Raw genomic sequence first — 11,607 nt, 5'->3', positions numbered from 1 at the left:
GTGGTTCACGCCTGTAATCCCAGCACTTTGGGAGGCCGAGGTTGGCGGATCACGAGGTCAGGAGATTGAGACCATAACACGGTGAAACCCCGTCTCTACTAAAAACACAAAAAATTAGCCAGGCGTAGAGGCCGGCGTCTATAGTCCCAGCTACTCGGGAGGTTGAAGCCGGAGAATCGCTTGAACCCGGGAGGTGGAGGTTGCAGCAAGCCGAGATCGTGCCACTGCACTCCAGCCAGGGTTACAGAACGAGACTCCGAGACTCCATCTCAAAAATAAATAACTAAATAAAATCACATTATAGGGATGATTGCACAACTCGACAGATGTATTAAAAACTACTGCTTTGTACATTTTAAGCAGGTGAACTTTATGGTATGTAAGTTATATCTCAATAGAACTCTTAAAAATCCAGCTTGGGATATATTAGTTTTCCTAAATATTCTTGAGTTCTCTTAACGCTGTTCTGCTGTCCTGGGAGTGAAGGGGTGTCTGAACAGGTTCTAGGGGATGTCAGAAACCTCAGCGTTCGAGAATGAAAGGTAGAAGAGGAGGACGGGGATAGATCGTTGTCAGAGCATTATTTTCTCCCTGTAGTTTCGCCCGGAGTAAGACCACGCCTTCGTTCGTTTCCTAGCAACCAGTTTCCTACCCCGGCAATTCCTCAAGGCTCACTCTTTTTCGTCACTTCTGCTCGGCGACAGGAAGTGAGGTCAGACCGGCTGCTTTCCCGGGAGTTCGGCGTTTGCTGCGGCTGTAGCAGCTGAAGTATAGTGTTTTCCTGGGACTGGCGGTCTCCACTTCTCTCCCGGGTTCCATCTCCCCCCGCCCGGTGGTGAGGCCCTCGAGGAGGGCTCGGAAGGGTGTAGCGATCCGCGCTAGAGGAAGACGAGGCCCAGGAACGCATGGCCCCCAGGGCAGGTTAGGGGGCTGGAAGGGGCAAATCCCAGGGTACCTGTGGAAACTCTTTAGCGTGGCTTCTTCTCTCTGCTGAGACCCCGAGAGCTTTCCCAGTTCTCCTCCCAGGACCACCCGGGTTCCTGAAGAGCGGGACTTTTCTGCGCCCCTCCCCCAACAGCCCATCTCCTGCCTATGAAGAAAGACCCTTCGTAGAGATAGCTTCCCCGCTGCTGACGCGTTTTCCCGTCCCGTCCTCGAAGTAGTCCACTATGACCTCGTTGTGAAGCCTCTGAACGATTTTTGACACTTTCCCGAGGCCTAGGGTAAATGTTTATGTGTGCTTAAGGTCGTGTGTGTATATGTGTGGCATTTATTTCTTGCAAAACCTGAGTTAGCAAAACCCTGGGCTACGGTTAGCAAGTGCCTATTTTGGTCTACATTTCTTTAACATCTGTGGCAAGGTTTCTTGTTGCAGACCAGGGAAGTTTGCACCTTCTTTTAGCTGGGTGAGCGGGCACATTGGAATTAGGCAGGAAGTGTCCAGGAGTTAACTGAATTTTTAGATCTTGGTTTGACCATTTCAGGAATTCAGTGACCTATTTGTATTAGATGACTCCTAGTCAGTTTCACATTTTTCTTTTTTTCTTTTTTCTTTTGAGACGGATGGAGTCTCACTCTGTCACCCAGGCTGGAGTGCAGTGGCGGGATCTCCACTCACTGCAACCTACGCGTCCTGGGTTCAAGCAGTTCTCCTGCCTCAGCCTCACGAGTAGCCGGGATTACAGGCGCCCACCACCACACCCGGCTAATTTTTGTATTTTTAGTGGAGAGGGGGTTTAACCATGTTGGCCAGGCTCGTCTTGAACTCCTGATCTCGTGATCTGCTGGCCTCGATCTCCCGAAGTGCTGGGATTACATGCGTGAGCCACCGCGCCCGGCCAGTTTTAAGTTTTTAATGTGTCTGTGTCTTATTTCCAAGAAACTACAGGTTCTTGGACAAGAACTATGTCATATAGTAATTTTGTGATTCTCATAGCCCCAAGCACAGCACGGAATACATAGTAAAGGCTCATTAATATTTTAAATTTAAATATCAGAAAATAACACATTCTAACATTTTTGGCTTAAAGTTGAAGAGACCTATTTAAATATAGTTCAGCTCCTGGAAATGGCGATGCACAATAGCAGGATCTTTTTAGGTAAAATAAGGTCTTCTTAGAGAAAATAACATGGTCTTTTTAGATAAATGTGTGTGAAATTTAGAGACTGCCCAGAAGGCTAGGTACAGTGCTCTTAGTGGAAGAGAAATATGCTGCATCTGTCTTTTCGGAAGAGACCAAATAATGGAATAATGGTATTTCACTGCTTCTTTGTTTCTTGTCTTTTTTCTTCATTTGTTTTTCTTTTAAATAGGTATTGTATCCTAACCTTACCGACCCCAAAGGTGCCTGCCATTATGGGAAATCAGCTTGCTGGCATTGCTCCCTCCCAGATCCTTTCTGTAGAGAGTTATTTTTCAGATATTCATGACTTTGAATATGATAAAAGCCTGGGGAGTACTCGGTTTTTTAAAGTTGCTCGAGCCAAGCACCGAGAAGGCCTGGTCGTTGTGAAGGTTTTTGCAATTCAGGATCCCACATTGCCTTTAACCAGCTATAAACAAGAGCTGGAGGAACTGAAAATCAGGCTTAATTCTGCACAGAACTGTCTACCTTTCCAAAAAGCATCAGAGAAAGCATCTGAGAAAGCAGCTATGCTCTTTAGGCAGTACGTGCGAGACAATCTCTATGATCGTATCAGTACCCGTCCATTCTTGAATAACATTGAGAAGCGCTGGATTGCTTTCCAGATCCTGACAGCTGTGGACCAAGCACACAAATCTGGAGTTCGTCATGGAGACATCAAGACTGAGAATGTGATGGTCACCAGTTGGAATTGGGTTCTTCTAACTGATTTTGCCAGTTTTAAGCCCACTTATCTTCCAGAAGACAACCCGGCAGATTTCAATTATTTCTTTGACACATCACGGAGGAGAACTTGTTATATTGCTCCTGAACGTTTTGTTGATGGTGGGATGTTTGCCACTGAGTTAGAATATATGAGAGATCCTTCAACTCCACTTGTAGACTTAAATAGCAATCAGAGAACAAGAGGAGAGTTGAAGAGAGCAATGGACATCTTTTCAGCAGGTATTTGAGTGGGTCACATTTGCTAAAGGAGCATTTGTTTATCTTTTAACTGTTAATCAGAAATGTAGCTTTTTTTAGTCACCAGATATTGAAAAGTTAATGTCTTGGTTTGTCCTCAGACACTATTTCAATTAGAGGCAGCATTCCTGCATTGGATGTGTTTAAGTGCCTAGGAAATGCAAACAGCAGTTTATTTACACAAACAGATAAACATATTTGCTTGCCTACTTTTATTGTATGTGTCAGGCACTGTCCTAAGTGCTAGGGACATTGATGGATAATATATTTTCATAATGCTTCCATTTTAAAGTGACCATGGATATTGCAAAAGGACATTTCAATGCAGTGTTGTTTACTGTGGTGGTAATAAGCATTGAGTGCTACTATATGAACACATAGATACTTAAATTAGTCCTCATGGTGGTGATGAGTCAAGAGGTGGGATCAAGCAAGGCCTCTTTAATAGAAAGATGATATTTACATTGAAATCTGAAAGTTGATTGGGAGTTAACTTTCGTAGAGTAGTTTGTTTCAGACAGAGAATGTTGCCTACACAAAAGCCTAAAAACCAGAACATGATGCACTGATGTGTTTTCTGGAACACAGAATGTGAATTAAGTAAGGCCCAAACTCAGGCCAGATCAGAAACGGTGTGGCCTGACTGTAGCATGGAGAGTGAATTTTGCAGGGAAGCTACACAGAAGACAGGAAAACAAGTTAGGAGAAAACTGCCACAGTCCAGGTAAGATGATTGTGACTGGCTTAAGGTTGTGGCAGAGTTGGAAGGAGTGGAGAGAAGTGGTAATGCTTAAGAGATTATTAGTAGATAGAATTGTTAGGACTCTGTCATTGGAAGATGAAGTCACAGGAACTTCTCCCCGCCCACCAAACTGAGTGGGTGGTAATGCTGGTCCCTGAGACAAGGAGACACAGGAGGAGGAACAGGTAAGATTGGGAAGATGATGAGGTCTGCTTTAGATATGTTAAGTTTGAGATTTCTGCCAAGGATTCAGGAGAAGATGTACAACATATATTTGGTTATATTTTTATTTATTTTTAATTTATTATTATGTTTTAGAGATAGGATCTCACATTGTTGCCTAGGCTGGAGCGCAGTGGTGCAGTCGTAGCTCACTTCAGCCTTCAACTCCAAAGATCCTCTTGCTTCAGCTTTCTGCGTGTAGCCAGGACTACAGGCGCACACCACCACACCCAGTTGATATTTTTTAAAACATTTTTGGTAGAGACTGTATTTTACTATGTTGCCCAGAATGTTCCTGAATGCCTGAGCTCAACCTGTCATCCCACCTCAACCTTCCAAAGTGTTGCGATTACAGGGATGAACTACCACACCTAGCCCAGCAATTGGTTATAAATTTTTGGGCATAGAAATCTGGGATAGAGACGGAGATTTGGGAGTTATCAGGAAATAGGTAGAAATTGTAGCTAGGAAAAGTTTGTACAGAAGTGATTCTTAAGCTTTTTTGGACTCCCTTAAAAAATGTAATGAAATTAGCGGACTCCTTCCCTGGAAAAATGTACCCTGCATTCATTCCTATATATTATTTCACATACACAGACCTCATGAAGCTGAGCTATGGATTCCAGATTATTTAAGAATTTATGGGATAGAGAGGAAGGAGAAGTGTGTTGAGGGTGGTACTCTGAGGGACTTCGAAAGAAATCTGGCATCAGTGCCATTTTTGGTAAATTTTGTGATAGTTTGGCTTAATTTTTTTCTCGCTTGTGGGTTTTATTGCCATTGCTTTTGGTGTTTTAGTCATGAAGTCCTTGTCCGTGCCTATGTCCTGAATGGTATTGCCTAGGTTTTCTTCTAGGGTTTTTGTGGTTTTAGGTCTAGCATTTAAGTCTTTAATCCATCTTGAATTAATTTTTGTATAAGGTGTAAGGAAGGGATCCAGTTTCAGCTTTTCACATATGGCTAGCCAGTTTTCCCAGCACCATTAACTAAATAGGGAATCCTTTCCCCATTTCTTGTTTTTGTCAGGTTTGTCAAAGACCAGGTGGTTGTAGATGTGTGGTATTGTTTCTGAGGACTCTGTTCTGTTCCATTGATCTATATCTCTGTTTTGGTACCAGTACCATGCTGTTTTGGTTACCATGCTGCCTTGTAGCATAGTTTGAAGTCAGGTAGCGTGATGCCTCCAGCTTGGTTCTTTTGGCTTAGAATTGTCTTGGCAATGTGGGCTCTTTTTTGGTTCCATATGAAGTTTAAAGTAGATTTTTCCGATTCTGTGAAGAAAGTCATTGGTAGTTTGATGGGGATGGCATTGAATCTGTAAATTACCTTGGGGAGTATGGCCATTTTTCACGATACTGATTCTTCGTATCCATAAGAATGGAATGTTCTTCCATTTGTTTGTGTCCTCTTTTATTTCATTGAGCAGAGGTTTGTAGTTCTTGAAGCGTTCCTTCACATCCCTTGTAAGTTGAATTCCTAGGTATTTTATTCTCTTTGAAGCAATTGTGAATGGGAGTTCACTCATGATTTGGCTCTCTGTTTGTCTGTTATTGGTGTATAGGAATGCTTGTGATTTTTGCACATTGATTTTGTATCCTGAGACTTTGCTAAAGTTGCTTATCAGCTTAAGGAGATTTTGGGCTGAGATGATGGGATTTTCTAAATATACAATCATGTCATCTGCCAACAGGGACAATTTGACTTCCTCTTTTCCTAATTGAATACCCTTTATTTCTTTCTCCTGCCTGATTGCCCTGGCCAGAACTTCCAACACTATGTTGAATAGGAGTGGTGAGAGAGGGCATCCCTGTCTTGTGGCAGTTTTCAAAGGGAATGCTTCCAGTTTTTGCTCATTGAGTATGATATTGGCTGTGGGTCTGTCCTAAATAACTCTTATTATTTTGAGATACGTCCCATCAATACCTAGTTTATTGAGAGTTTTTAGCATGAAGGGCTGTTGAATTTTGTTGAAGGCCTTTTCTGCATCTATTGAGATAATCATGTGGTTTTTGTTTTTGGTTCTGTTTATATGATGGATTATGTTTATTGATTTGCATATGTTGAACCAGCCTTGTATCCAGGGATGAAGCCAACTTGATCGTGGTGGATAAGCTTTTTGATGTGCTGCTCGATTTGGTTTGCCATTATTTTATTAAGGATTTTTGCATCGATGTTCATCAGGGATATTGGTCTAAAATTCTCTTTTTTTGTTGTGTCTCTGCCAGGCTTTGGTATCAGGATGATGCTGGCCTCATAAAATGAGTTAGGGAGGATTCCTCTTTTCCTATTGATTGGAATAGTTTCAGAAGAAATGATACCAGCTCCTCTTCGTACCTCTGGTAGAATTCGGCTGTGAATCCCTCTGGTCCTGGACGTTTTTTGGTTGGTAGGCTATTAATTATTGCCTCAATTTCAGAGACTGTTATTGGTCTATTCAGGGATTCAGCTTCTTCCTGGTTTAGTCTTAGGAGGGTGTATGTGTCCAGGAATTTATGCATTTCTTCTAGATTTTTTAGTTTACTTTCATAGAGGTGTTTATAGTATTCTCTGATGGTATTTTGTATTTCTGTGGGATCGGTGGTGATATCCCCTTTGTCATTTTTTATTGCGTCTTGATTCTTCTCTCTTTTCTTCTTTGCTAGTGTTGCTAGCAGTCTATCAATTTTGTTGATCTTTTCAAAAAACCAGCTCCTGGATTCATTGATTTTTTTGAAAGTTTTTTGTGTGTCTATCTCCTTCAGTTCTGCTCTGATCTTAGTTATTTCTGGACTTCTGCTAGTATTTGAATGTGTTTGCTCTTGCTTCTCTAGTTCTTTTAATTGTGATGTTAGGGTGTCAATTTTAGATCTTTCCTGCTTTCTCTTGTGGGCATTTAGAGTTATAAATTTCCCTCTACACACTGCTTTAAATGTGTCCCAGAGATTCTGGTATGTTGTGTCTTTGTTCTCATTGGTTTCAAAGAACATCTTTATTTCTGCCTTCATTTCGTTATGTACCCAGTAGTCATTCAGGAGCAGGTTGTTCAGTTTCCATGTAGTTGAGCGGTTTTGAGTGAGTTTCTTAATCCTGAGTTCTAGTTTGATTGCACTGTGGTCTGAAAGACAGTTTGTTATCATTTCTGTTCTTTTGCTGAGGAGTGCTTTACTTCCAACTACGTGATCAATTTTGAAATAAGTGCGATGTGCTGAGAAGAATGTATATTCTGTTGATTTGGGGTGGAGATTTCTGTAGATGTCTGTTAGGTCTGCTTGGTGCAGAACTGAGTTCAAGTCCTGGATATACTTGTTAACTTTCTGTCTTGTTGATCTGTCTAATGTTGACAGTGGGGTGTTAAAGTCTCCCATTATTATTATGTGGGAGTCTAAGTCTCTTTGTAGGTCTCTGAGGTCTTGCTTTATGAATCTGGGTGCTCCTGTATTGGGTGCATATATATTTAGGATAGTTAGCTCTTCTTGTTGAATTGATCCCTAATAGCCCTCTTTGTCTCTTTTGATCTTTCTTGGTTTAAAGTCTGTTTTATGAGAGACTAGGATTGTAACCCCTGCTTTTTTTTGTTTTCCATTTGCTTGGTGGATCTTCCTCCATCCCTTTATTTTGAGCCTATGTGTGTCTCTGCACGTGAGATGGGTCTCCTGAATACAGCACACTGATGGGTCTTGACTCTATTCAATTTGCCAGTCTGTGTCTTTTAATTGGAGCATTTAGTCCATTTACATTTAAGGTTAATATTGTTATGTGTGAATTTGATCCTGTCATTATGATGTTAGCTGGTTATCTTGCTTGTTAGTTGATGCAGTTTCTTCCTAGCATTGATGGTCTTTATGATTTGACATGTTTTTGCAGTGGGTGGTAGTGATTGTTCCTTTCCATGTTTAGTGCTTCCTTCAGGAGCTCTTGTAAGGCAGGCCTGGTGGTGACAAAGTCTGTCAGCATTTGTTTGTCTGTCAAGGATTTTATTTCTCCTTCACTTATGAAGCTTAGTTTGGCTGGATGTGAAATTCTGGGTTGAAATTCTTTTCTTTAAGAATGTTGAATATTGGCCCCCACTCTCTTCTGGTTGTAGAGTTTCTGCCAAGAGATCCGCTGTTAGTCTGATGGGCTTTTCTTTGTGGGTAACCTGACCTTTCTCTCTGGCTGCCCTTAACATTTTTTCCTTCATTTCAACTTTGGTGAATCTGACAATTATGTGTCTTGGAGTTGCCTTTCTTGAGGAGTATCTTTGTGGAGTTCTTTGTGTTTCCTGAATTTGATGTTGGCCTGCCTTGCTAGGTTGGGGAAGTTCTCTTGGATAATATCCTGAAGAGTGTTTTCCACCTTGGTTCCATTCTCCCCGTCACTTTCAGGTACACCTATCAGACGCAGATTTGGTCTTTTCACATAGTCCCATATTTCTTGGAGGCTTTGTTCGTTTCTTTTTACTCTTTTTCTCTAAACTTCTCTTCTTGCTTCACTTCATTAATTTGATTTTCAATCACTGATCCCTTTCTTCCTCTTGATCAAATTGGCTACTGAAGCTTATGCATGCATCACGTAGTTCTCGTGTCATGGTTTTCAGCTCCATTAGGTCATTTAAGGTCTTCCATACACTGTTTATTCTAGTTAGCCATTCGTCTAATCTTTTTTCAAGGTTTTTAGCTTCTTTGCGATGGCTTGGAACATCCTCCTTTAGCTCGGAGAAGTTTGTTATTACGGATCGTCTGAAGCCTTCTTCTCTCAACTTGTCAACGTCATTCTCCGTCCAGCTTTGTTCCATTGCTGGAGAGGAGCTGCATTCCTTTGGAGGAGAAGAGGCACTCTGATTTTTAGAATTTTCAGCTTTTCTGCTCTGTTTTGTCCCCATCTTTGTGGTTTTACCTACCTTTGGTTTTTGATAATGGTGACATACAGGTGGGGTTTTGGTGTGGATGTCTTTTTCTGTTTGTTAGTTTCTAACAGTCAGGACCCTCAGCTGCAGGTCTGTTAGAGTTTGCTGGAGGTCTACTCCAGGCCCTGTTTGCCTAGGTATCACCAGTGGAGGCTGCAGAACAGCAGATGTTGCTGCCTGATCCTTCCTCTGGAAGCTTCATCTCAGAGGGACACCTGGCTGTATGAGGTGTCAGTCGGCCCCCACCGCGAGGTGTCTGCAAATTAGGCTACTTGGGGGTCAGGGACCCACTTGAGGCAGTCTGTCCATTCTCAGATCTCAAACTCCATGCTGGGAGAACCACTACTCTCTTCAAAGCTGTCTTAGAGGGACATTTAAGTCTGTAGAAGTTTCTGCTGCCTTTTGTTCAGCTATGCCCTGCCCCTCTAGTGGTGTCTACAGAGGCAGGCAGGCCTCCTTGAGCTACGGTGGGCTCCACCCAGTTTGAGCTTCCCAGCCACTTTGTTTACTTACTCAAGCCTCAGCAATGGCGGACGCCCCTCCCCCAGCCTCGCTGCGGCCTGGCAGTTCCATATCAGACTGCTGTGCTAGCAGTGAGCAAGGCTCCATGGGCGTGGGACCCTCTGAGCCAGGCGTGGGATATAATCTCCTGGTGTGCTGTTTGCTAAGACTTTTGGAAAAGGGCAGTATTAGGGTGGGAGTGTCCCAATTTTCCAGGTACTGTCTGTCACAGCTTCCCTTGGCTAGGAAAGGAAATTCCCCAACCCCTTGTGCTTCCCGGATGAGGCAGTGCCCCACCCTGCTTTGGCTCATGCTCTGTGGGCTGCACCCACTGTCTGACAAGCCCCAGTGAAATGAACCCAGTACCTCAGTTGGAAATGCAGAAATCACCCGTCTTCTGCGTTGCTCATGCTGGGAGCTGTAGAATGGAGCTGTTCCTATTCAGCCGTCTTGGAACCTTCCCCTGCCTTCAGTGTGTTGTAAAATGAGGTATAGTCTGTTATAAAACACAATATAGTTAATGCCTATGGTAATTTTAACATTGATACAGTAATTACACTTCTTATTCTAATTTTGTATTTGACCCAATCCTATCTCTTATAGCATTTTGCCTGCTTCAGGGCAGGACCTTGTTTAGGGTCAGATATTACATTTAGTTGTCATATCCTTTTAGCCTCCTTTAATATTTCTACAGCCTTTTTTTCTTTTTGTTATTATCACATTGCCATTTTTTGAAGAATGCCTCCCCCCACTTAATTTTTCAAAATCATTTTTATACTTGTTAGTTTGAATTATTGTAGAATCAAAGGAAGTTGCAAGAATAGTGAGGTATCCTTCACTCAGCTTCCCCCAATGATGACATGTTATGACTGTCGTACCATATCAGAATCAGTTGACATAGGTACATTACTGTTAATTAGAGTATAGACCTTATTCCGTTTTCACCAGCTTTTACATGCATTCTGTATGTCACCCGCTCCTTTGTTTTTTGATAGGATGTTTCTCATTTTGAGTTTGTCTAATGTTTCCTCGTGATTAGATTTAGGTTATAACTTAGTAGGAATACTGCATAGATGATGATGGGTTTTCACAGGGTCACATCTTGAAACAAATGATGGTTGTTTGTGATGTTAATTTTAATCATCTGGTCAAAATCTTCCCAAATTTCTCCCCTCTGTAGTTTTCTATTTTTTTAATCCCTTGCAACTAATAAGCAACCTATGGGAAGAAATTTTAAGATGTGCAAATATGCCTGGTGTGGTGGCTCACACTTGTAATCCCAGCCTCCCACACTTGGGAGGCTGAGGTGGGCAGATTCTTGAGCCTGGGAGTTCAAGAGCAGCCTGGACAATATGGTAAAACCCTGTCTCTAAAAAAAAATGCAAAAAACTTGTTGGGCGTGGTGGTGCACGCCTATAGTCTCAGCTACCCGGGAGGCTGAGGTGGGAGGATTACCTGAGCCCGGGAGGTCCAGGCCACAGTGAACTGTGATCACACCACTGCACTCCGGGCTGGGTGACAGAGTGAGACCTTGTATCAAAAAACAAACAAAAAAAGATGTGCAAATATCCTGCCCATCACTACAGTTTATCCCTTGGCATTTGGCATCCATTGATGATTCTTGCCTGATCGAATTTTTACTATGATGGTTGCAAAAATGATTCTTCCACTGAAACACTTCCTCCACATTCAACAGTAGGACCTCAACATTCTGCTAGACTCAAGGATCCTCTCTTTTGCCCCATTTATTTATTTATTGGTATAGACATTAATTCTTAATTTTTTCAATCGTTTGTATTTATTACCTTAATTATATTGGTGCATCAGTTGTCTCAGATTTGGCCAGTGGTAGAAGGAGCCTTCTCAGGCTGATTCCCGTTTCCTTGTGGCAGTCCTCATTATTATTGTAATTTTTTTTTTAAGCATTTCTTTACTTTTTGGTATAAGATATTGTACCTACCGTGCCCTAGTGCTCAAACAAGCCATTAAGGAATCCTAATTCTTTTAGTATGTAGTGAATGATATTAGAAGCCTCTGTCTAGTGCTCATTGCTGTTAGATTGTCTTTGACACTTGGCTCTTACAGCTGACAACGCCGGGCGGTATATGTAGTATGCGTGTGTTGTACTCTGCTTTCGTTGGGTGGAGTGTTCTGTTGGTATCTGTTAGATC

At 42.2% G+C, this 11,607-nt stretch overlaps 1 protein-coding gene across 3 annotated transcripts in view; it reads left to right on the top strand.

Annotated features, from left to right (window-relative positions):
- Window positions 1-709: 709 nt before the first annotated feature.
- Window positions 710-11,607, top strand: part of PIK3R4 (phosphoinositide-3-kinase regulatory subunit 4) — a 73,738-nt gene continuing 62,840 nt past the window's right edge. For 2 of the 3 annotated variants that reach the window (XM_077991441.1, XM_015132206.3), the window contains exons 1-2: window positions 710-1,223; window positions 2,314-3,089. In XM_077991441.1, the coding sequence (XP_077847567.1) occupies window positions 2,357-3,089 (733 nt within the window). In that variant the 5' untranslated portion in view covers window positions 710-1,223; window positions 2,314-2,356. The remainder of the gene's footprint in view (window positions 1,224-2,313; window positions 3,090-11,607) is intronic. The other variant, XM_077991440.1, reaches the window with a different exon arrangement.

The sequence above is a fragment of the Macaca mulatta genome, chromosome 2 (genome assembly GCF_049350105.2).
Source record: "Macaca mulatta isolate MMU2019108-1 chromosome 2, T2T-MMU8v2.0, whole genome shotgun sequence".
NCBI lineage: Eukaryota > Metazoa > Chordata > Mammalia > Primates > Cercopithecidae > Macaca > Macaca mulatta.
Note: the sequence above shows the minus strand (reverse complement) of the source record. Positions and strands in the feature narration are given on the sequence as shown.